The sequence below is a fragment of the Sminthopsis crassicaudata genome, chromosome X, assembly GCF_048593235.1.
Source record: "Sminthopsis crassicaudata isolate SCR6 chromosome X, ASM4859323v1, whole genome shotgun sequence".
In the NCBI taxonomy this organism is placed as follows: domain Eukaryota; kingdom Metazoa; phylum Chordata; class Mammalia; order Dasyuromorphia; family Dasyuridae; genus Sminthopsis; species Sminthopsis crassicaudata.
The window spans coordinates 56,129,454-56,155,468 of record NC_133623.1 but is presented as its reverse complement, the minus strand read 5'-3'; the positions used below and the strand labels follow the sequence as shown (position 1 = coordinate 56,155,468).

At 33.5% G+C, this 26,015-nt stretch overlaps 1 protein-coding gene across 9 annotated transcripts in view; it reads left to right on the top strand.

Annotated features, from left to right (window-relative positions):
• Positions 1–26,015, top strand: part of STAG2 (STAG2 cohesin complex component) — a 119,334-nt gene that overhangs the window by 54,485 nt on the left and 38,834 nt on the right. For all 9 annotated transcript variants that reach the window (XM_074277671.1, XM_074277667.1, XM_074277670.1 and 6 more), the window contains exons 4-14: positions 8,236–8,397; positions 9,088–9,184; positions 11,017–11,093; positions 13,998–14,202; positions 15,165–15,316; positions 15,795–15,868; positions 16,188–16,311; positions 17,092–17,190; positions 17,297–17,376; positions 22,816–22,923; positions 24,491–24,602. In XM_074277671.1, the coding sequence (XP_074133772.1) occupies positions 8,236–8,397; positions 9,088–9,184; positions 11,017–11,093; positions 13,998–14,202; positions 15,165–15,316; positions 15,795–15,868; positions 16,188–16,311; positions 17,092–17,190; positions 17,297–17,376; positions 22,816–22,923; positions 24,491–24,602 (1,290 nt within the window). The remainder of the gene's footprint in view (positions 1–8,235; positions 8,398–9,087; positions 9,185–11,016; positions 11,094–13,997; positions 14,203–15,164; positions 15,317–15,794; positions 15,869–16,187; positions 16,312–17,091; positions 17,191–17,296; positions 17,377–22,815; positions 22,924–24,490; positions 24,603–26,015) is intronic.

Below are 26,015 nucleotides of genomic sequence, written 5' to 3'. Positions count from 1 at the left end.
AAATTGCAAAAATGCAAGCAGAAAAAAACAGGGAGTGGAAATGCTGTTGTGGTTCACACTCATCTCCCAGAGTTCTTTCGCTGGGTGTAGCTGGTTTAATTTATTACTGCTTTATTGGAGCGGATTTGGATAATCTCATTGTTGAAGAGAGCCACATCCATCAGAATTGGTCATCATATATTTTTGTTGAAGACCTCCTGCTGGTCATTTCTTACAGAATAATAATATTCCATAACATTTATATACCACAACTTATTCAGCCATTCTCCAATTGATGGGCATCCACTTAGTTTCCAGTTTCTGGCCACTAAAAAGAGGGTTGCCACAAACATTTTTACACATATGGTTCCCTTTCTCTTCTTTAAGATCTCTTTGGGATATAAGCCCAATAGTAACACTGCTGCATCAAAGGGTATGTAAAGTTTAATAACTTTTTGGGCATACTTCCCAATTGCTCTCCAGACTGCTTGGATGCATTCATAATTCCACCAACAATGTATAAGTGTCCCACTAGGTATCATTTTTAACAATTTGTTTTGAATGGGGTTTCAATTCCTCCTGCTCTTTACTCCCTCTTCCCCTTATGGCAGCAAGGTAGCTGAATGCAGGGCCTAGAATCAGGAAGACTTACCTTCTTAAGTTTAGCTTTGGTCTCAAATATTTATTATCTGTGTGACCCTGAGCAAGTCACTTAACCCTCTTTACCTTAGTTTCCTCATTGTAAAATGAGTTGAAGAAAGAAATGGCAAATCACTTAAGTATTTCTTTGCCAAGACAACTCCAAAGGTGTTGTAAGCAGTCAGATGTGACCGAAATTACTGAATAACAGAATATTACTGAATAACAGAAATCTTCCCCTAAAATTGGATTTGTTAATATTTGAATATGTATGGCCTATAAACATTTTCAGTGTATACTTTTTTTTTGTTTATATACTCTTGTTGTTTGTGATGGGTATTTTTTTTCCTTTCAAAGAAGAATTTGTATGTATGTATTTTACTATGTATGTATTTTATGTATATAGTTGTACTGGTGCTAATGTGACACTTGAAGTGTGTCACCTAGCTCTGATATCATTTAAGTGTCTTTCCTTTCCCTCTTCTTTATCTTCTCCAAACCCCAGACCATATAAATTTCTTAAGGACAGGAACTGTTCATTTATTTTTGTTCTCTCTCAGAGGAGAGGACATCCATTAAAACAATTAAAAAAATTTTTTTTTATTATATATATTTTTATAATATTATCCCTTGTATTCATTTTTCCAAATTATCCCCCCCTCCCTCTACTCCCTCCCCCCGATGACAGGCAGTCCCATACATTTTACATGTAAAACAATTTTTTAAAAAAGAAAAATCTGACATTATATTCAATATTACACATTGGTGGGCTCTTTGCCTTCTCCCTCCACCTTTAACCAAGGGGAAAATAAGTACTTGATTGAATTAAATGAACTAAAACTCATGCTGTTTTCTTCACTGAGTTGTGAATTAATTTCATTGTTTTGTTATTTGGATTCAGGTTTGGTGAGAGAGATGACAGTGGAAGTAGAGACTAAGTAAAGGAGTATTTTATTGGCAGACTGCTAAAACTTTGTGTCCATAATTGGACTTTACCTCTACCCCTCTTTTCTCTTTTTGATATCCTTATTTGTCTGAATCATTGATGTGATATACAAAAATCCATTCTTCCATGTTTTTGTCCTTTAAGAAATTTTTAGTGTTTTTTTTTTAAACTATCCATTCAAGACTCCAAGGTCATTTAGTATACTATACCTAAATAGGAATTATTAATTATAAAATATCTGATGCAAGTGGTCTTGCTACTTTCATTGGAAAACCTGAAGTATCAATATCTACCTATGACTTTTGAGCACTTTTAATAGTTTAGCATTTTGGAATTATTTCCTTATATGTAGCTATAATCTGCCTCTCTGCAGCTTTATACTTATTTTGCAGCAAAATGTCTTGACTTTTTTTTGGTGGGGAATTGGGAGGATACTTGGAGAGTCTAAACTAAACTTGTTCTCAGTATTGATAAATTTCAGCACTGGAATTGACCTCAGTAGTCACTTAGACAAATTCATAACTGGGTTACAACTGCTTGAAGACCACCAATGATAGAGAAATCCATACTTCCTGAGGCAGTCTATTTTATTCTTGGATAGCACTAGATATTACTAACCTTTTTCTTATATCAAATCTACATTTAGCTTTTTGCAATTCCCCCTTATTGTTCCTGATTTTGTCTTTGGAGACAAAATAAGTCCATATCATTTTTACTCAGCTCCCTTGGGTCTTCAGCCTAAATATCCTTTGTTTCTTCAACTGATCTTCAAGACAAAGCCTTCAACATTCTGGTTATTCTCTTCAGGGTACTATCAGAATCAAGTTTCTTTGCTAACTTGTGGTACTCCAAACTGAACCTAGGGTTTCGTATTTGATTTGATTGAAATAGAATAAAGAGGCACCACCCATTTTTTATTTATGGAAGATACATTTGTCTCAGAGGAAATGTCTGAAGGTTTTAGAAAGACAAGGTTGAGGAGCATGTGGCTTTCACTCATGGCTAACCATCCTAAAAGGCAGGTGAAATCCTGAGGTATAGCTGTCAATGAGGCAGCTAGCTAGGTGGTTATATAGTGAATAGTTCAGCAAGTTTGAAGTTCACCTCCATTACCATCTGTATAATCCCAGCAAGTCACCTCAAAATTTCTTATTATGTAAAATGGTAATAAAAGTAGCATTTCCCCCACTATTTAAAAGCTAAGTGTTATTATTAATAAATAGCCCAGTTTAGTTGAGACTGTTAATCAGAAATTATGGTAGGGTTCAAATGCCTTACGTTTTAAATGTCTTGTCCTCCTCATGGAGAAGACTGAGATGTCTACGTTTGAAAATACCAATTTTAAATGGATTCAAAACTGAATAACCAGACCCAAAGACAAAAGACAAAATCATAGTTCAATTTCAAGCAAAAATAAATTAGAGAAGCAAGAAAGAATTACCTGTTTTGATCTATGGAGATATATGGAGAGAAGTTCATGGCCAAAAAAGGTATAGGGAATGCTACTGAAGAGAAAATGGAAAATTTGATTATGTCAAATCAAAAGTACAGTTGAGTATGGATATGTATACATATATTGTGTTTAACATATACTTTAACATATTTAACATGTATTGGTCTATCTGCCATCTAGGGGAGGGAGTGAGGGGAAATAGGGGAAAAGTTGGAACAGGTTTTGCAAGGGTCAGTGCTGAAAAATTACCCATGCATATATTTTTGGCTTGGAGTCAAGAAGACCTGAGTTCATATCCTGCCTCAGACACCGTGTGGCTTTGGGCAAATCACTTAAAAGTTGTTCTACAGTAGAATGGAGGTCAAAGGATATCAATTGGTAGACTTCAAAGGAAGACATCCAAGATATCTACAAACATAAAATTGGTTCTAAATCATTAATAAAGATAAAGGCAAATTAAAGCAACTCTTGGGTTTCATCTCACACCTATCAGATTGGTAAAGATGACAAAGAAAAATGATATTTGTTTTAGGGCTTTGGGGAAATCTTCACGCTAATGCACTTTAAATTGACTTGTGAATTGATCCAGCCCTTCTGGAAAACAATGTAGAACTCTGATCCAAAAGTCACTAAATGGGACATACCCATTGATCAAGCAGTACAACTACTAGGGCTATCCCTTACATGTTTTTGTTTGTTTGAATAATTGCTTTTTAAAAGTTATACATGCCAAGTATTCATCATTCACCCTTGCAAAACCTTGTGTTCCCTACTTTTCTCCCTCCCCATCTTTCCCCTTCCCTAGACAGTATGTAATCAATATGGGCTATATTGCAATTGTTCTAAACATATTTCCACATTTATGCTGCACAAGACATTTCAGTTCATAAAGGGGAAAAAAAACAAGAAAGCAACCAAGTAAACCACAACATAAAAGGTAAAAATATTTTGTTGTGATTCACATTCAGTCTCCATAGTCTAATCTCTGGATGCTAAAGGTTATCCCTGTTATATAAGAATTGGTCTGAATCCCCTCATTGTTGAAAAGAGCCACATCCATCACAGTTGATCATCACATGATCTTGCTGTTGCTGTGTACAATGTTCTTTTGGTTCTACTCACTTCACTTAGCATCAGTTCATCTATGGAATGGATTATGAAATGGACAGAACTTCTTCTAGAAGGAGTTTCTGTATTAATAGCATTATAAGGAAAAGTAACTGAAAAACTTGAACCCTAATCAGAGTCAACTGGAAAGACGTGATTCTTGAGGATGGATGATGAAGCATGCTACTTACGTTGCCATTAATGTGATAACCTAGCCACATTTTGGGGGACATGGCTAATATAGATTTTTTTTTGTTTGCTTATTCGTATTTTTCCCTAGGTTTTTTAATCTTTCCATTGGAGGAGAGAAGGCAAGAGATGCAGATTGGGTACCAAAAATGTGTGTTTAGTAAATCAAATTTAAAGCTTAAAAATCAGTGTTAATTTGAGAAGTCTGTAGTCAGACACTGTTCAACATAGATATTATTAATAATTTTTTAATTTATAGTTTGTATACAGTCATAGAAGACATATTTTTAAAGTATAACTGTGATATATATTTGGTAGAGATTGCTAAAGCTGGATTCCAAGATGAAAAAATTCTAGATAGGCTAGAATTTTGGACAAAATTTAATAAGATTACACTTAATATATTTTGCATTAGATTTGAGAGTACAGAACTAAGAACACCAGGTAGAAGTTGCAGAGAGACAGCTTTAAGCAAATGGTTATAAAGAATTCAAATGTGCTAGCTTGGGAATCTTAAATCAAAGACCAGTATTGTAGAAAGAGTTCTTTTTGGAGTATAGTTTGGTCTATAGAACTTAGATTAATCCTACAGAGAATTGAAATTTGCAGGGTAATGACGATCATTAGAAGGTTATTTTGGCAGTTATATGAAAGATGGATTGGAAAGTAGAAGGATGGAAGCAGAGAGACTGGTTAGGTAATATATTGGAGTGTAATGAGAGTGGATCTCAATTGAAGACTGCAGAAAAGTTAAGGACTAATGGAAGGCATATGGACAGAACAGGTTTCTCTATTCCCTACCCCCACCCCTAGTAGAGAAATGTCCTTGAAAGCTGTATTTCAAATTGGTTGAAGAAATAAGTGGTTGGTGTGGAGATGAGAACTGTCTTAAATGACTCAGAAAGTGAGATACCAATTGAAGGGTAAATTGATGAGGCAGGTGCGGGAAGTGCAGGGGTTAGCTTTGGCAAAGAGGAAAGCTATTTCATTTACGTATCCTGGAGTCAAAAAGTAAAACCTTCGGAGGAAAGCTCACAGTCTCCATTGCAAAATCCAAAAGTAAGTTCTCAGAGAGGGATTAGGAAAAAACTAGCATGGAATTGGGAGCTAGCATAAAAGCTTTGCTCTGGATACCAGGATAGTACTTCTATCACAAAAATAAAGGCAGATATGCAATGGTGTGAGGTTCAGTCAAGATTTCTTTTTGTAGTAGTGGCTTGAGAGTAAGGTGTAGAAGGTACTTTTTAATAAATGAATATATTTACATCTACTGCTAATCATTCATAATTTGTTACTATGGGCAAAAAGGTGAAAAAGAAGCTTTCTGCCCTCCAGGAGCTTACATTCTGTTGTGGGAAGGTTGTGTCTCACCATTACAGTGTGTATATGAGAAATTAAACTGTGATGAGAATTGAGGAGTGTGAACAATGATTTAGATATGTCGAATGAGGGAAGGGATCTCTGATCTTAGCTGACTCCTGCAGGAACAGAGTTCACTCTCTTGTGCCAGAACCAGTTAGACAGATTTGCCAGGAATATGAGTGGAAAAGTTTTTGGGAGCCAGGTTGTAGAGGGCCTTAGCTAGAGCTAGGTCAGGAATTTGTTTGCTTGTTTTTTTATCCTATTGTTAGTGGGTATTCACAGATACTGTTTGAGTTGGGGAGCAACTTGGTAAAAAATCTTTGACTTAAAATCACATTGATATTGGGTGGTAGAAGGATCGGGCAGGAGAGAGGCTGAAAACAAAAAGCCAGTTGGGAAGCTATTAGAGTCAGTAATCCAAGTGAGAAGGCTTTGCACTTGGGTGGTGATCCATGGGATCTATGGAGAAAAAAAGAATACCAAGAGATGGTGTCAAGCGAAGCCTCAACACTTGGAATTAGCTTGTAATAAGTAGCTTTGTAATGACCCTCATTCATGAAGCAAAACTTAAAAATATCCCCCTAGAAGGGAGAAGTAAATATACTTTATGTGTGGCAATTTTAACTTAAAAATCTATATTTTTCTAAAATGCACGACTGATTTCTCTCAGTGTTCTTGATTCATATTTTGACTAGTTTAGAAGGGTGAGTGGACACAAGGTTGCAAAGGAAAAGAGAGTTTGAGGAAAAGGGAAAATCGGCATACTTCTTAAAATCCCACCTCTGATCTAAAATATCTGGTATGATAGTGATCAATTTGACCACTTCCCCCCCTCTACATTGATGAGATACAAGTCCATTGGACATTGGCTTTTATCTGTATTCTTTTGAAAGGCCCTTGCTTTTTATTTATGTTGATAACTTTGTTAGCAGTCTTTTGGGGGAGAAGATAGTTAGGACTTTCAGTAAATAATGCTGGGCTATTTCAAAGTATTTTAAAATAGTTTTTAGATTTCCTGTGGGTTATTAGCCATATAGCATTAAAATATTCTCTGATAAAATATTTTTGTTTTTCTCTTTTCTTGCCATGCATGATCTTGAATTTTATTTTGTTTTGATCATCCTTTATGATCTCATTCAGAAAGAAAAAAAAAAAAAAAAGGATGTAAGAGCTTCCCCTTGTGGCCTTTTAGGATATGGCTGCCAAAAATTCTTAAAAGATTTGGAAATGAAGGTTTTTGTCAGCTGTTGGCACAAATGGTTATTAACACTTGTTCTTCATTAAAATTTGATATATAATGGATGTAAAACAATAGGTTTGTATTAACTGATAATTTTAAGTTGGAGTTGTATATCAACCTACATAACTTTTTTTTTAAATTTGATATTCAAAAACATAACACTCATAAAAAGGACAGAAAATAAAACTACAAATATAGCTTGATTTGTTATTGTATTTTAAATTTAATATATTCAAATATTGTCCCTTTCATACCTTACAAATGACAAAATAGATTATTTTGATGACCTGGTATCATGACAAGGCATCAGACTAATGAAGATAAATCTTTTTGAGCATAGCTTATTAAAAATAGTTTCATAAACTGTCTTGTTTCTCATTTTTAATATGGCTTTTATTTACCGGTCAAAATGAGATCATGGAGATATTATGGAGACAAATAACATTTTAAAATAATAATGTAAAAGCAGAGCTAACCCTTTACTTATATAAATGAAGAAACTGAATTCTTGGAAGGTCAGGTGACTTGGAGGTACTTAGAAGTAGAAACAAGTTTGAGTCCTACTCTACTGACTTCCAAATCAGTGTGGTTCCATTATTGGATGCTAGTTTTATAAAATAGTTTCTGGAACTACACAATTTCAGTGTTAACAATTAGGTGAACTTTTTTAGGAAGCAAGAAAATAAGTATCCTAGTAACAATTATTTAAGACTTCATTGTATTTTCTATAGAAAAATGGGAATAATCCTATATATTATGGCAGAATGGATGAAGGGTCTAAGGAGATATAAAAAGTAGATATAAAAGGGTCCAGGTTATAAAAAGGACCTTATAAGTAAACAAGATTTTCTGTTTGATCCTAGAAGTAATAGGGAGCCCCTGAAGTATATTCAACATGGTTAGAAGACCACTTTGATAGCTTACTGGAGTGTGATAGGGGAGTGGGCAGAGATTTGAGGCAGGGGGGCCTGCCTGAGGCTTTTGCAATTATCCAGGTCTGAACTAGGGTGGTGGCATTTTATGAGGAGAAAAAGGACATGTATATACATATATATTGTGTATTTGTACACACACACACACACACACACACACACACAAGATCTTGAAGATAAAATTGACAGGACTTGATGAGTCTTGATTTATGAAGCACTAGGAAGCCAGTTTCTCTCTCCTGGACAAGTAACAAAATGGCTTAATGTAATTATTGGGCTGGGAAATAAGATCTTGCAACTTTTTGGGGAGGGAACTCTTTTAAGTTCATAAATGAAAAATTTTATTTAAGTATACTTGAACTGTACATATATCTTTTATTTTTAACAGACTTGTAAGAAAGGCAAAAAAGGTCCTGGAGATAAGGGGAAAGGTGGAAATGGAGGAGGAAAACCTTCTGGTCCAAACCGAATGAATGGGCATCATCAACAGAATGGAGTTGAAAACATGATGTTGTTTGAAGTTGTAAAAATGGGCAAGAGTGCGATGCAGGTACTATTTAAAATTTCCTTCCTAGTTTTAGAAACAAGTTTTAAATATTTTATGTAGATCCTGGTTATTGCAATTATGTATCTTAGCTATCTCTTTTGTGAAGCAACAAAATTTAAAGAGCGGAGGCCAGGGAAAAGGAAATGGATGTGGAGTAGCTTTATTATCTGTGTGATCTAGAAGTTCTCTCTTAAGGCTCAAATTTCTTAAATTCTTCAATTACTGAAAATGCGGTGGTTGGACTGGATGTTTCTACAGTCCTCATAAATGAAAAATGTTAGCTTTGAATGTTCTACATTATCAACAAAATTTACTATTTTAGGGAAGAACATGCTTACTCTCCAAGAATTAGACTTTGTTTTAGGGTTTCTTTTATTGCAGAGAAAATGAAAATGTTCTTTTCATTTTGTGTTTTTTTAATATCCTGTCTACCAAATTGGGTTTTATCTTGTTAAGTGTTACATGAAATGTTTTCATTTTGGATAGACATTTCACAACAGTGATATGAAACTCCTCACTCTCCTTTGGCACACGTTTTCACATCAGTCAATGACAATTTTCTGTTTTGTCCTTCAGTCTATACTGGGTGATTGGATAGATATATAAGTAGATCTTCAGAATAGTAATACCCCCTTTTTATAGCATATGTGAAAATTCAATGACAATTTTATTTTCTATTTTTTTCTGCTTCAGTCTGTAGTGGATGATTGGATAGAGTCATATAAGCATGACCGGGATATTTCACTTCTTGATCTCATCAACTTTTTTATCCAGTGTTCAGGCTGTAAAGGTAAGACATATGTATGCATGCCGTTCCATACATGACACTAACAAGTGGAACAGCTGAAAGTGTTGGGTAGTGATATACTTGTAAAAGGGAGTGAGAGGAGGGGCAAGGTTAGCTGTAGTGTAGTGGGGAGGCTATTGTGAAGTTAAATAAGGTGAGACACTGTTGTATTCAATTTGGCTACAACCAACCTTTTTCTATCTTTATTTTATCTCTACTCCCTAAAAAAGAAAACCTCCTATTGTTCGGCCTAAATGAAAGGGGAGGACTAAGGTATACTCCAAGTGGTACTACCTCCTCAAGGAAGTCTTCCCTGGACAAAAATTCTTTTATCTATTTAACCCGCCATTTACTCCCTTTGTTCAACACTGCTCCCTATCTCCCTCCCCCCCACTCCCCCCAAGAGAAAAGAAAAGAGAGGAGTCGAAAGTGATTCTCAGATTTTTCTAGGTCAGTCTTTTGACACTTATCACATTCTTCTTGTATCTCGGTTATTTGGGTTGGGGTTGTCTGTCTCCAGCTCTCCCCATGTATTTTAAGCTCCTTAAGAACTAGTTTCTCTTTTAATCTCTATATTTCATAGAACAATATATTGCTCAGAGTAAATACTTGAGGTGCTGAAAAAAGCTTCCTTTGAATTGTTAAACTTGCATCTTCTTATAGAATTAAGTTTAGGTTTAGATGAAACCTGGGACTGAGATATATTGATACGTTTTGCCCCTACCCTAAATGCCCCAGAATAGTGTTTGATTGGTTGTGTCTTCAACAACCTCTTGTATCCATGCCCTTGTAGTAATTTTTCTCTTTCCTGTGTTCTACTTAATTGTGGCCACCTAAATCCCTCTACTGTCTTCAGAATTTAACACTTTACCCTTTGTCCTCATGCCTTAAAAATGGTTCAGATTTTCCCTGAGAAATGAAGACAGTGGGCTTTGTGATGGATCCTTTTCTCACCTGAGTCCTAAAATAAATGTTCCTCCACTTACATTTCCCACTTCTTAGTCCCCCTCGCCCTTTCTATAGAAGCCTTTTCTCATAATAGAGAATTAAAAAAAGAAGAAAAATGTTTAAGAAATGAAATTCTTTTGAAAAGTTGTAAGATTTTGTCTAGCATCACCACGGTCTTCCCCACCTCTGCAAAAATTTGAGGGGAAGGTACTACTTTTGTTTGCTCCTATTTCAGGCAAACCTTAATTTCTCTTGTTTTGTTGTTATTGTTCTTTCATTTACTTTGTTGTAGTCTTTGTGATATTCTCCAGGTTCTATTTATTTTACTTTATACTTTCATATAAGTTGCTTCTCCCTAATCAAAAGTTTATGCAACACATTTCCTTAATCCCTTTTAAGTCTTCTGGCATCTACTTTGTTGTTTTCAGTCCTTTGCTATCACAAAACTGCCACTATAAATTTCTTGGTGTATATGAGGCCTTTTGTCATTGTTTCTTTTATCATTAGGGATTTGAAACATTTCTTTCATGTTGTTAATCAGTTACAAGTCTTCTTTTGAATACTGTTTATTTTCATGCTTTGAATCCTTATCTAGTGATTAGAGACTTTTAAAGATTATTTAATTTAAAGAGGGCTTTTAACAGCCTTTTCCCTTGTATACTGGCCTAGGTTCAAATTATTGAGGTTGTTTGAGAAGTATTCCTTCCTCTATACCTGCCTTACTTTTTATTCAGAACTTTTGTCTTTGCTCTAATTCTAGACTTGAGTGTTATGATTGATATGGGATTTTCTATTGTTATATGCCTGTTGATTGCTTCAGATTCATCATTGTTCTATTTCAGTATATTCCCCTGCTAAACTCTCATTTTTTACAAATTAAATTGTAGGAGTTGTCACAGCTGAAATGTTTAGGCACATGCAGAACTCTGAAATAATTCGAAAGATGACAGAAGAATTCGATGAGGTAACTTAAATATTTTGAGAAAGTCATTTGTAGCTATTACTATTTTGTTACTAGTCAGATGTGATTGGTTTAATTTTTTTAAAATCAAATTCCCAATGCAAGACGAGTTTATGGTTTTTGTAGTACTGTATATTAGAGAATGTATTGTCTTTTTGTTTTTAGCTTTTATTGTTCAAATGAAGAAAAAAAGCATCTAAAAATTTAAGTATAAAATGATTCTATATAAATTGAAGTATCTCCCTTTTGAAAAATCATGGTTTTATTGTTGGTCTATAGCCTAATACTTTACTCAAATATTGAATTTTTCTAATCATTTTAGAAAAACTGACCATTAAATTTAATATGTAAAATAAACCACTAATACATACTTTAACCATTAAGGTTTTTTCCTCAGTGGCATTTTATTTTTCCAATTACATGTAAAGAATTAGATTTCAACATTTTTTCTCCCTCCCTGTCTGATCTGATACCAATTAACCAATATATCATAACCAATCTGATATAGTTTTAATCATTAAATTTGCCCATTAAATACATGTTTTTTGTCAACATCAGTCTCTTAGGAAAAATATTATAGTCCACATTATTTGGTCAAAATTTGGGCTTTGTTCATCAGAAAAAATAAAAGCTAACATTTTTGTTGACTAAATTAATTTTATAATTCAGAGTTTCAAAAATGATTATTTTAGCTTGATTGTGAAGACATACTTATTATTACAGTAGTAAGAATTTGATCTTTGTGGTTTTCTTTTTTTTTTTTTTTTTGTCATGGTATTCTAGCGTAAAATTTTCATTTAGATGTATTCAGGATAAAAACAGCTAAATTTGAGAACTGTCCAGCAAACTTGGCAAATTTCTTCAGTTTTATTAGCTTAAAAAAGGACCCTTATAAACTTGGGAAAAAAAAGTGTTTTCTCTCTTACTATTTATCAAAGAATGATAAAACTTCCTTAGCTAGTTTTTAGTTTTATCTCTTCCAAAACCATTGGCTTTGTTTATACTAATGCACAATACAATTGATAAAAATCAATTGTATTTCACCTTAGATTCCATTTAAAAGCTAGTCAGGCAAAAAGTTAGATATATCTTAGCAAGTCAATAGTTCCAAATCAGTCATCTAGCAATCGACAAATAATAATGGCTAATGTTTTTTACTTTAATTTCATCTTTAATATTAGATATGTGTGTTAATTAAAAGAGAAATCCTGACATAAGTTTAGATATTTAAAATTTTTCTCTGACCTGTGATTGCATTATTATGAGTATGCTATTTACTCTTGGAAATAATTTATTGTGTTTTAACAGTCAGTGATCAAATAGTTTACCTAAGTCTAGTGATATTCTTTCTGAACTTAGGTGAAATTAGTCCTTAAGAAATGGTTATCACTGACCCCTCTTCTGCTGGCATTGCCAATAGAACCTCACAGTAACTGCTATGTCATGAAGGGGCATCGGAATTGGACTTGAATAAAAATTAGACTAATTACTGTTTGTATGAATTAAGATGACAATTCTAGATGAATTAAGAGTATGTAAATTAATAGTTCAAAAAAGGAAAGAAATTAGGGTCTTCAGTTGCCAGAGATTAGTAATTTCTTCTAAAATAATTTAAAAACAATGATGGAGGATACCATTTTATAGGTAGAAATTATTGAGCCACATTCCTAATTCTTTCCATTAACAATGTTGCATGCAAAACCAGCCCTTTTCTTCCTAGTGCAAAACTTTCACCATTGATACTTTATTTAGTCACACATTAGGTTCTTCATAGTATGTGTATCAGGACATGTCCTAAAACCAAGTAATAAACTTATGTATCCTTGAAGACTCATTTTATTTATAATGAAGTGCTGGGAAAAGAGGGATTTCTTAAATTTGCTATTACTATTATATGCAGCCATTGTACTTTCCTTGACAAAAATTGGCATTTGGTACTGCTTAGTTTTGCTATTGTGGGTTTTTTTTTTAAATGCTTTTAAAGTACAGTGCTTGAGTGAACTGAAAATTATTTTAGAGAAAGCCATATGCTTTTCTGTTTTAGTCATTTGAAATGTCATTTTTTCTTTATTATTATGAACTTTACAATCATCTCTTTATCCAAAGAAGAATAGAAAAGAGGATTGTATATGACACTGTGAACTTCTATCATAGTTATCAGGTGCTATTCTATAGTGAAACAAATTCTTGAGGCACACAGATAAGCGTTAGATAGGAACATCATCAAAGTCCACATGGACAGAATTCTCTAGTTCTTTCCATGGTGGTGTCAGTTGATATAGATACTATTTTTATTTGAAGTCTTTCTAAGAATATGAACTGTAATATAATGTGAGAAGAAAATTGTATTTAAGTTACCATTGTATGTCACTTTAGTCATTTATACAGTTAACCTTTTTTTTGCTAATTCCTGTACCATAATAGTAGATGATGGCCACTTGGATTTTTTTTTTTTTTTTTTTTTTTTTTTTTTTTGTTTTGTTTTGTTTTGTTTTGAGGCTGGGGTTAAGTGACTTGCCCAGGGTCACACAGCTAGGAAGTGTTAAGTATCTGAGACCAGATTTGAACTCGGGTCCTCCTGAATTCAAGGCTGATGCTCTATCCACTGCGCCACCTAGCTGCCCCCACTTGGATTTATTAATGCTGGACAGTTTTTAAGTTTTTTTTTTTTTTTTTTTTTTTTTTTTTTTTTTTTTTTGAATACCCATATTGGAAAGTTAAAACTGTTTCCAAGATAAAAAGACCTCCCTCCTTACCTCCTTCCCATAATCCTTTACTCCCCCTTAACATTCCTTGCTTTGGATTCAAGAAGGTAAGATGTATCTTTATTAGTGTTTATTACACATATAGCATTTTTTTCTTTGTCAATATTTGCAAGGAGATTGATGTTTGGAAATTTTATTTTAGGATAGTGGAGATTATCCACTCACCATGGCTGGTCCTCAGTGGAAGAAATTCAAGTCCAGTTTTTGTGAATTCATTGGTGTATTAGTGAGGCAGTGTCAATATAGTATCATATATGATGAGTACATGATGGATACAGTCATTTCACTGCTTACGGGATTGTCTGACTCTCAAGTCAGGGCATTTCGACATACCAGCACCTTGGCAGGTTAGCATTTCTAATTCTTTCCTATATGCACCTTGAGAAGGTAAGATAAATGTGTCAACAAGGCATGAGCTGAATTATTGTCAGGTTAATTTTGTTTAGAATCTTGTCATTAGTAAAAGGTCTCTTGTGCTGGGCCATGGGCTGATATATACTAAATGGCTGAGTGTAGCGACAGGTTATAGATAACTTGGGAGAATTCTTGATTTCCTTATTGTGTACCTATTTATAATGATACTTTTTTTTTGTTGTTGTTGTTGTTTGTTTGTTTTTTTTAAATTAGCTTTTATATCAATGGCTACAGACCAGTTAGAGACTAGAGTTTGATATGAAGAGGGAGTCAAGTAGATAGAATAAAGTTTAAAAAAATCTCTTCTTAGATCCTCATCAATTGCAGCATCAGAAAACACTTTGCATATATAGTATTTATTTTTGCATTTATACTATTTGTTATTTCTTCATTGCCTAGTTCTGATAGGTTTCACTTATTTTCTAATAACTTGTGTGTATCAGTTTGACCAAAATGAATATCTCCTAAAGTTTAGTCCTAGAACTTTTGGGGAAGGGGTATGGAGAGTAGTTTGATGCTTACTTTGTGATCCTTTATACATTTCCCCCTTCTTTTTAAACATGTCATAGAATAATTTTTTACAGCCATGTGAACATATTTTTAAAAAATTAAATATAGAAGGATCATAGATTATATAACTTTACTCAAAATGCTGATTAACTTGAATTATGGGAATTTTTTTGGGGGGGGTTCATTCTTTGTGAAGATGGTCAGTTTTGAAGTGCCACATTCTTTAAAGGATGTGGTGTTATATATCAGAATAGAGAATTTTGTGTATAGTTGTGGCAGATGCCTGAACTTTGTCTTTTTTTCTTGTGAATAGTAGGTTTGAACTTAGCTTAAAATGACCTAAAATTGCTGTTCTTTGCTTCTGATTCTTCTTCCTTAAAAATAGCTATGAAGTTGATGACAGCATTGGTGAATGTGGCTTTGAATCTTAGCATTAACATGGACAATACACAGAGGCAGTATGAAGCAGAGCGAAATAAAATGATTGGAAAGCGAGCAAATGATAGGCTGGAACTTTTGCTACAGAAGAGGAAAGAGGTAAATGGGTAACAGTATGGTTAGCTGTCAGTACATTTCTGGGCATAGGCAATATTTAACTAACTCGGTGGCACTGAATTATTCATCTAACTTTGCTAACTTCTTTTTCACAGACATAAAATGAATTACTTAAAATTTTACGTAATTTAGGATTTATTTTAACAACTAAAATAATGCTTTTAAAATTTCTTAGAAAGTAAAGAGAGGTATGTTTTTTTTCCACCAATTTGGTCTTAAAGGCTGAACGTGACGTGTGAAGTATTTTAGTCAAGCACTTTCAGTATACAGGATGCATTTTTTCAGTGATTACATTTGAAAAGCAAAATTGAGTAGAATTGCCTAGGCACATTTGTAAGAGAGTATCTTAGTAAGAAGCAATGTCATGTCCCCCCTCCACATCCCTAAACGATTTTTTGTGCTTTTGGAGCATGTATCCACTTAAAAACATTTTGTTGAGTGTTGTGTTTTATGCTTTTAGCTTCAAGAAAATCAAGATGAAATAGAAAATATGATGAATGCCATATTTAAAGGAGTCTTTGTACATAGATACCGGTAAGTCAAATCATTTCTATCACTTCTTCTGTAGGTAAGGGGGAGAGGATTGGGGAAAGTGATTGGAACTGAAACCAGATCATGTTTTGTTGGATACTGTTTATTTTTATACTTTTTTTTTTCCTGAGGTAGTTGGGGTTAAGTGACTTATCCAGGGTCACACAGGTAGGTCTGAAGTCAGATTTGAACTCAGGTCCTCCTGACTTCAGGGTTGGTGCTCTATTCACTGTGCCACCTCACTGCTCCTCAGATGATACTTCTTGAATGAACATACTGTGTTACAATCTTAAGTGGATATCACTCTTTATTTTTTATTCAGTGATGCAATAGCAGAAATCCGTGCTATTTGTATTGAAGAGATTGGAATATGGATGAAAATGTACAGTGATGCCTTTCTTAATGACAGCTATTTAAAATACGTTGGGTGGACTATGCATGATAAGGTAGGTTGAATGTAAAAAGTTATTTGGATACAACATACAGATGAATTAGGTGTCAGATACTATTCCCTCAAAATCTTTGACAGTATAGTTCTTTCTCTTTGAAAATAATTTTCAAAGTATATTTCATAGAATACTTTGAATTTGGGGAGAATTGATTACTTCTGATAATTTTAAATATTTTTTGATATTAGATTTTATGCATACTTAGACGAAGAAGTATGGAAAGAATATGTGTGTGTGTGTGTGTGTGTGTGTGTGTGTGTATGTAAAACTTTAAAGATGAATTTCCTGAATGAAGTAGGTGGATACTAGTCATTTATATATAGATGTAGACCTATCTACAAATATTTAAAATCATATATGCCAACTTCATTTAAGTGTAATAAGAAGTACAGAAAGCAAAAGTACTTTTATATGGCTTACCTCATAAACTGTTTTCACTGTATTTATGTGGATTAAGATTTTACTCACATTGAAGGGCAGCTAGGCATAGAAGCACTTTGATTATTGGTGACTTGAATTGCAGTTTTTTATAGGGTAGGAAACTATTCTTGCCAATATATACATTATTTTATGCACATTTATGTAACCTTAGAATTGTACTAATTTATTTCTCCATTGCGCAAGTATCATAAAATAATTAAGTGATAAAATGACTTTGATAGGTTTTGGACTTTTTTTCTCCCGGTTAGTTTCCCTTTTAGTTGACAGTATTATATACCTTGAAGATTAAAATGTATACTTAATTTTACTTTTAATCTGTCTTTGAATTTCATTCAGCAAGGGGAGGTAAGACTAAAATGTCTTACTGCACTGCAAGGGCTTTATTACAATAAGGAGCTTAATTCCAAACTGGAGCTCTTCACCAGTCGATTCAAGGTTAGTAGTATTTGATATTGTCAAGCAAATTACCTTTTATTTTAAACTGGTTTTTATTTCCTCATCTCCCTTTCTTTTTAAAATGTATTTTCTTTTCTTTTTTTAGGATAGAATTGTTTCCATGACCCTTGATAAGGAATACGATGTTGCAGTGCAAGCGATAAAATTACTCACTCTTGTTTTACAGTAAGTAACTATATCTATTGCATAAATGTATGTGTGCAGACATACTCAAAGAGATGTGATACATTTAGCTTGTTTAGCCCAATTCACCTCAAAGTTGATGAAAAAAGTTGAAAATAGCTTATTTTACATTCTTCAATGCCTCATGTGTACATAGTTTCACTCTAGGCATTCAGGGTACTTAGAGAAAAACAAAACCATTCTTTTAAGGAGCTGGGTGTAGGTTCGGGGTGCTAATTGGTGTATATCACTTGTACCTGAATCACTAAAGAAAAGGTATCTTGAGTCTGTAGAAAGATTTCAGGAAAGATTTCATGTGGAGACTTGTATCTGAGCTGATAGGGTTATATTCCACTTATGGGAAATTTGAGAGTGTAGGGAATATCTGCAAAGGTAGGATTCTTCAAGCCAGAGTGTAAATTATATTCAGTGTCAGGCTGAGGAGTTCATATTTATCCTAGATTGTGGAGCCACTTAAGGCTTGAGTATGGGAATGATATGCTCAGATCTTTGCTTTAGGAGGATTATTTTGGCTTATCCATGGAAATCCATGAATTTTGAAAAGTGTGATTTTGTTGGGAGGAAACCAAATAAGAGGCTTTTATTTGTCTAGGAAATAGGCGAAACTATGTTAATGATTGATTATGGAGAGGAGGGAATGTGAGATTTTCTTAAGACAGAAACAGTAAGATTTGGCACCAGGATATATTGTAGGGAGAGAGACGGGATTCTATGATGACTGTGCCTGTGAACCTGAGAGAATTTTGGTGTCTACAACAGAAATAGGGAAGTTTTCATTAAATTCTAATTTATGAGGGTACATGATGATTTGTGTTTTGATACATTGGGTTTGAAATAATATAGAGATCTCTTTGTAGTTAGTGTTGTATGACTAGAATTATATTGAAAAATTAAGGGAATAGAATGAAGAAAGGGAATATAACGTGCCCAACGTCTCTGCTGACTCCCAGTAAGTATTGCTTCTCCAATATCCTGTTGGACATCTCAAACTGGATATCTGGTAGACATCAGCATGGCCAAAATTGAACTCATTATGTTTCTCACCAAACCTCCGCTTCTTAGCTTCTTATCAAAGGCACCGCTATCTTTCCCATCAGATAAGCTAAGTGTCATCCTGGACTCTTTATTCTCTCTCACCCTTCATATGCAGTCTGTTTCCAAGGCCTTTTAAATTTTTTCTTCATAACATCTCTTACGTGTTCTTCCTTGTCTATGGACACTATCACCATCTGGATTCTCCATCATCCAATGCCTGGACTGTGTTAGTAGTATGTTGTTTGATCTCCCTGCTTTTGGTCTTTTTGTTGTAGTCCATCTACCCATGCCAAGAATGCTCTCCCTCCTTATTTCTGTCTCCTGGCTTTCTTCAAGAAGCCTTTTTTAGACGCCTTAATGTTAGGCCCTCTAAGATTGACTTCAGGTTTCCTGTATATAAATTGTTTGCATGTTTCCTCTCCATTTATAGACTGAGCTCCTCCTTAGAACTGGGTCTGTGTGTTGTTTGTTTTTTTTTTTTTTTTTTGGTATTCCCTTCTTCCTGCCTCCACCAACTCTGTCCCCTATACTCCATGGTTTCCATCAAGTTCCAGATAAAATTCTATTTTCTAAGAAACCTTTCTCTGTTCTCTATAATGTTTATTCCTTCCCTTTGTTGATTATATTTTATCCTGTACAAACACAGATACTGTTCACTGTTTATATATAGTTGTTTGCATGTTGTCTTCCGTTAGATTGAGCTCCTTGAGCATAGAGACTGTCACATTGGCTTTCTTTGTATCTGAGTTTTTATTTTCCTTTTTCACAGTACACATTAGTTACTTATCTTAATAAGATCTTATTTTTAAAGCCTTAAAATGCTAGAAAAAACTACATTTATCCTTTCATTTAAAAAGTTGCTGAGTTCTAAGCAGGTATAGAAAACATTTCGAAGCATGTGGCTATTGTAATAATATTACAACAGAGCAAGAATTGTGCACTTTCTTAGCTCCATATATTCAGCCAGGTCATGATTACGTTTGGAGGAAAAAAATCCAAAATGGCTTAACTAAACCATTCATTGTGTATAAATTGGAGTACTCCCTTACCTTCTTGCATTTCATCTGAAAGGGTTTATAAAATACAACATCTAATTCTTTTGCTCTGTAGCTGTTTGAAAATTGTTTTGCCTTCAAAGGTACCCCATCACCATACTAGGATAAATGCTTATTGGCTAACTGTCCATCCTAATAAAGAGTTTTAGTTTAGGTTCTGTCAGCACCTATACTTAGGGAGTGTTATATGCATGAAAATTATGCAAAGAAGACTGACCAATAAGTATCTTTCTGGAAGGAGAATGCAATCACAGATTGAGGAAAATTTCAGGGACATTAAAGAGAATGAATATTAACAAAGGGAAAAGATCATTCCTTGTCTTTGAAAGAGCAGTTTCAGTAAAGAAGTATAATCAGAATGTAGACTGGAGAAGAGACAAAGGATGACTATGTAGTGACAAAATAGAGGTAGCCAGATGTAGGTGACCCTTTCTAATAATTTGTCATCAACTATGAAGAAAGGTAGGGGTAAGATAGTAGCTTTGGGGGAGGGATTTGCATATTCTTATATGCAGCAAGGATGGAGGCCTCCAAAAGGTAGATGTTTGTGTTGTGGGGAGTGAGGTGACAGGCCATCTCTAGAAGTTATATATTAAAAGATTAGACTTGGAAAGGGTACTAATGGATAGGGTACTTGGAAAGAATTTGAGAGATTATGGTACCTTGCAATTGTTGACTTTCAAAGTTTTCTCAATTGAGTAGAAAAGAGTTGAAAAGGCAGAGTGGGTGGAGAAAAGGTTTGGATTCATTGAACCTCTTGTTCCTTTGTTTCAGTGGTGTCTGCATTGTCACGACCCCATTTGCTTCATTGATTGATTGATTGCAAAGATACAGGAATGTTTTACTATTTCCTTCTTATTTTACAGATGAGAAAACTGAGTCAAATAAGAGTTAAGCATCTTTTAAAAACTTTTTTTAAGCTAAATAAGTTCTCTTGGACGCATGAATGTTTTGTTCTTGATTACAGTGTTAGTTAATTCCTGAACCAGCCATTAGTATCCAGGACTTTTGAATCCTAGTTTTCTGCTCTTTGAATAAGTACATTTAAAGCTAGTTTTTCACATTTTAGGAAAATGAGAATTCCTCAGGAACCTTTATAACATATTTCTTTTAAGATCTGCTTTATGGCCTTAGGGCAAGTTATCTGGAACATTGGGATAGAAATTTGAAAGGGAATTGAACTGAGAAGAAAAAACCATTGCTGTTTTTGAAGTTGAATGAACTTTCTCAGGAGGTACTGAGTTTCTTTCCCCTGTAATATCAGATGACTTGTCATTGACAGTGTAGAGAGAATTGGAGTGGTTGGACTAGTTGGCTTCTAAGGTTCTTTATAAATTTGAGAAGCTGTCATATTTGAAAAGCAACTTAATGAAATTTCATTGACTGTTCATTATCTTTACTGCCCTATAAAATTAAGACCCTGGATAGTTAAATGCTTGAGTATTCTAAGATTTTAGAGAAACCTTATGACATCATAGGTTAAAGTGTTGTGGTAGTAAATGGAAACTAGTGACCATCACTTGAGGAGTAATTGAAATATGAATACATTAAGAGAATGTGAAATTCTGAGAAATGTTTGTAGACTTGAATGAACTGATAACTCAGGTAAATCAGCAGCAAGGAAAACAAGTTACATAACGATTACAGTAATGTGAATGAAAACAGTCCCAAAAGTCAGCTGAATTCAGTTTAATTGGTAGGATAGATGAGAAAACTCATCTGTTACTAAAGCTCCTGATTGTATGATATTAGGCTGACCACTGGCTTACCTAGCTCCCTTTTCCTTTTCTTTAGGAAAGGGGAGTTGGGACTATTGTGAAATGAATAACAAAAAGCATATGTAAGACATAATAGTGGTGATATTTAAAAAAAATAAATATTTTTCTCAATAGTTGCTTTCTCCTTCCACTTATAGAGAGCCATCCCTTGTGACAAAGAATAAAAATCAAGTCTGCCATCATAAGCAGTATTGCACATTCCATAGACTCCCATTTCTTCCAAAAAAAAAAAGAGTGAAGCGCTTTCTTATTTTTTTTTTTAGGGGGGGTGGCATATTCACTCAGCTTTCAGTTTATTTTGTTTTGGTGCTTTGTTGTAATCATTCTGTGTATATTTCTGCTTCTGATTTCTTTGATGATCACTAGTAAATCTTTCCATATTTTCATATTCATAATTTCCTAAAAGCAGTTATGTTCCATTGTTCTCATGCACCACAGCTGTTGATTCTTAACTGATATCAAGTTCCAGCAACCTTACTTATCCAGTTCTCTAGACTGCAGGCTTTTAATAAAAGTGGGAAACATACAAGAAGATTGACAATTGAGAAGAAAGAAGACTGAAAAAGTGTTAAACTTTTTAGAAAGGTTTCCATTAGAAATGTTTGTAAAATTCTCTTTTCTGTCATCAAAGTGAGGTGCATGTGTTAGTCATTGTGCAGTTATTTGGGCCTCTGATCCTATTGGTTTGGATACTTCAGCGTTATAGAACACAGCCCATTTGTATCTTATTCTGTTCTGTTCTCTATAATTTTTCCACAGTGTAATCTATCCAACTTTAGATTTCTTAATATTACATGGGTACCAGTGGAGCATTAGCCATTTATGTTCTCAACTGGTTGTGTATGATTTCTGTCATTTCTCTTTGGAAACTTATAACAAAAATGTGCCCTTTTTCCGTTTGAGATTGATGGTTTGCATTTATACTATGAAACAATTGTAATAAGAAACACTGTAGTTTAAGTAGTCATCTAATTTTGTGATTTAAAATTTTTCCTTGTCTTCTTATTTTTTCAGTATTACTAGCTGATTGTAAGATGATCTTTAAAGTAAATTCTAAGTCTTACAATCTTTAGCTCTTTGATAGTGTATTTCCTTTGGTTAGTGTTCTTCACTTTAATTTCTAGTTTGTTTGTTTGTTTGTTTTTTTAATTTGACACATGAAAGTAACCAGTGGAGAGGGATTTGTTTAAGAAAAAGGATTCAAATGTAAAGACAATGTTGTGGAAGCACAGATGAGTTTACAAGTGTTTATCATCCACTTCTCTTTGCCATCAGTTTTTTTTTCCCTTCCATATCATTTAGTTAGGTTCTAAAGTTACTGCCATTTTTCTTGATTAATCAAATTCTCAGGTGGTTGGTAGCCATTTGCCTACTATGGTCAGGGCAAGTAGGTATTTGTGCTTGCTAAGCTAAAATGAGGCTTATTAATTAATTACTTTATTTTTTGCTAATTTTGGAAGGAGGTCCTAGTTGTGGGGTTTTTGTCTTTGAACTAAGATTTGAAATTAAACAACTGAAAAATGAGTGAATCTTGATAACTTTTTTTCCCATAGGAGTAGTGAAGAAGTTCTTACTGCAGAAGACTGTGAAAATGTGTACCATTTGGTTTATTCAGCCCACCGGCCAGTTGCAGTAGCAGCAGGAGAATTTCTGTATAAAAAGTAAGTCAGGTTTATATGTCTCTTTACAAAATTTATAATATTTACATTTTTCTGTGTCTTTTAAGAATTGTAACCAAAACACTTTCTCTTGCTAGTTTTAAATCAAGTTGGCTTTTCTCCATATTTAATATTACTTAAAAAAACCCAAGTTGTCATTTTTAGTGCTATTTAAAAATGATAAACTCAATGGATTTGATGCTGGAACAAAATTGCAAACAGTCTAGTTCTCTGCCTTTATTTACATGTGAAGTCATTGAGCCCCAGGGAAATTAAGTGACTTCTCATGGTCACAGAGATTAGTGTTACGTGGTCACACAAATTAGTGCTTTGGAGTTTTTGATCCCCAATTCAGTGTACTTTCTGCCTGAACCAGGAATGTATTCATTGTTTTTATTTGTTCCAAAGTATATTTCATTGGACTGATCTTTAGAGTAAAGCCTATAGTGATACTGAACTTGATTTTAAAGTTAAAGTTAAACAAACCCTCAAATTTGAATTCAACATTTACTTCTTAGTTATTTCTCTTCTGTATTACTGATTTAATAAAAAGCTTTACTAAATTTCCCTGATAAAGCAACATTTTAAAAACACATCTTTAAGCCATCCACTTTGGGACTTTGGGTCCTATCAGCAGAAGTTTAGGAATCGGTACACATCTTAATAATGCAGCAATTAAAGCTCATTCTGGAGTCAGGAATACCTGAGTTCAGTTCTGGCCTCAAAGAGTAACTTTTTGTGCTAAGGCACTTAACACAGTACCTCTTTCACTTATTAAATGCTACCTTTACTCTGTGTGATTTTTAACATCTTTATTTGAGGGGATAGAGGCTGGAAGTAAGTGACAGTTCAGATTAGGGAGAATGAATATCTATCTATCTATCTATCTATCTATCTATCTATCTATCTATCTATCTATGATCACCGAGCAAATTTTGTGGGAAATTAGGATTCAGAAGGAACATGAGACTACATGGAGTCAGAAATTTTTATGTGCTTTGATGTTTTCACGAATTAATTATATGCATTATATGGAAAATTAAACAATTTTATATATTAGTTTTTAATAACATGTATTCATCTCATTACTCAGTTTTAATTTAATTTTTGTTTGTTTTTTGAAAAGCAACCCTCTATTACCTATAGAAATGTACTGCTGATTGTAAGTTTGTAATTTTTCTTTTTTTTAAATTGAATTTTTTAAAATCCTTTTTTGTCAGGGGATATGAATTAATAAGTGAGATTGAAAAAGATTAGTGCAGCACCTTCAGGGAAAAAAGCTTTTATTTGTTGAATTGAAAACATGAAATGTCCCCTACCAAAAAATGAGTTATTTTATAAAGTGGAAATATTTATCATTTTATAAAGTGGAAATATTTTAAAGTAATTTTACAGAGAATGAAATAAAAATAGTTTACTTTCCATATATGGAGGAAATATTGGTGACCATTATGGGCAAAAAGTTTGTGTTTTGTCTTTTCTTAAATTATCAGAGTGAGTTTGGAAAACATCTTTTTTAAATTAGAGAAATTTTTTTTTCTTAAGTAGTAAATTTTTTGCTTGGTTGTAGGCTTTTTAGTCGCAGAGATCCTGAAGAAGATGGAATCCTCAAAAGAAGGGGAAGACAAAGCCCAAATGCCAACCTGGTCAAGACATTGGTATTCTTCTTTTTGGAAAGTGAGGTTAGTGGCATTTTTACATTCTGTTCAATATTTTCTTTGCTAATTTTATTTTATTTTTGTCTTTTTTTATAGCTTTTTATTGACAAAACATATGCATGGATAATTTTTCAATATTGACCCTTGCAAAAACTTCTGTTCCAACTTTTTCCCTCCTTCCCTCCATCCCCTTCCCTAGATGGCAGGTAGTCCCATACATGTTAAATATGTTAAATACAATATATGTATACATATTTATACAGTTATCTTGCTACACAAGAAAAATCGGATTTAGAAAGAAGGTAAAAATAACCTGGGAAGAAAAACAAAAATGCAAGCAAACAATAACAGAAAGAATATAAATTTTGCTAATTTTAAAAGATCATTTTGATAATTATTCCTGCTGGTAGAACAAGAGCAACCTAGATTAAAGCCATTTAATGCATTTGTAATTTATTGTGTAAATGATGTATTTTGTCATTAATTTTTATTTTATTTTATTTTATTTTTTTTTATTTTTTTTTGCTTTTTACTGAGTCAGTTGGGGTTAAGTGACTTGCCCAATGTCATACAGCTAGGAAGTGTTAAATGTCCAAGGTCAGATTTGAACTCAGGTCCTCCTGACTTCAGGGCTGGTGCTCTAAACACTGTGCCACCTAGCTGCCCCAATCACTAACATTTTAATGTTAATAGAATAGGTCTGCCTTCTTCCTGATGGGCTTAGCTAACTTTTCTAACTTTGGGATATAAACAATATTAAGTGGCCAGTACAGGTTTTGAATAGCCCTGTATTTTCTTCTTTACATCTTTGAATACTGGCTTTTATTGGAGTGTAAAGATCTTGAATATGCATTAAGATAAGTTTTTATTTAAAGTTCTTATCAATTGTATAATCTTCTAGTTTTACAAATCCCTATTATATTTTATAGTTTGATGTAGTACACCTTGCAAGTCAGTGCAAAAAAAAATTGTATGCAATTTATAAACAAATATTTTAGTATGCAAGGAATAGTTTTTTTTTTTAATTTATAGGGAAATATGATTCCTAAAATATTTTAGTTGCTACTCTAAAAAATGAATAGGAGTTAAAAGGGAAAATAAAGCTAGTTTTGAATTTGTGACTCCACTTATCACATGGGGAAGGTGAGGCTCTATATAAGGCTGAATATTTCTGGATCACTTTGAACTGAGTTTCCTTGTGTTTACCTCATTATCCTGATTAGGTTCCTATAGTTGGTCTATAATTTTACTTGAGATGCAGAGAGCAAACAGTAACAGAAAGTATCTTTTTTAGTATACTTTTGTAGTCAGAATGTTCTAATTGGAAAGGGACATTAAACATTTTTCGTTTTTAAAGCAGGAAAATTAAAGGGTGGATATAAGTCCTGCTTTTGGTCACATGTCCAAGTAGCAATATGATGTTCTTTGATGTATATT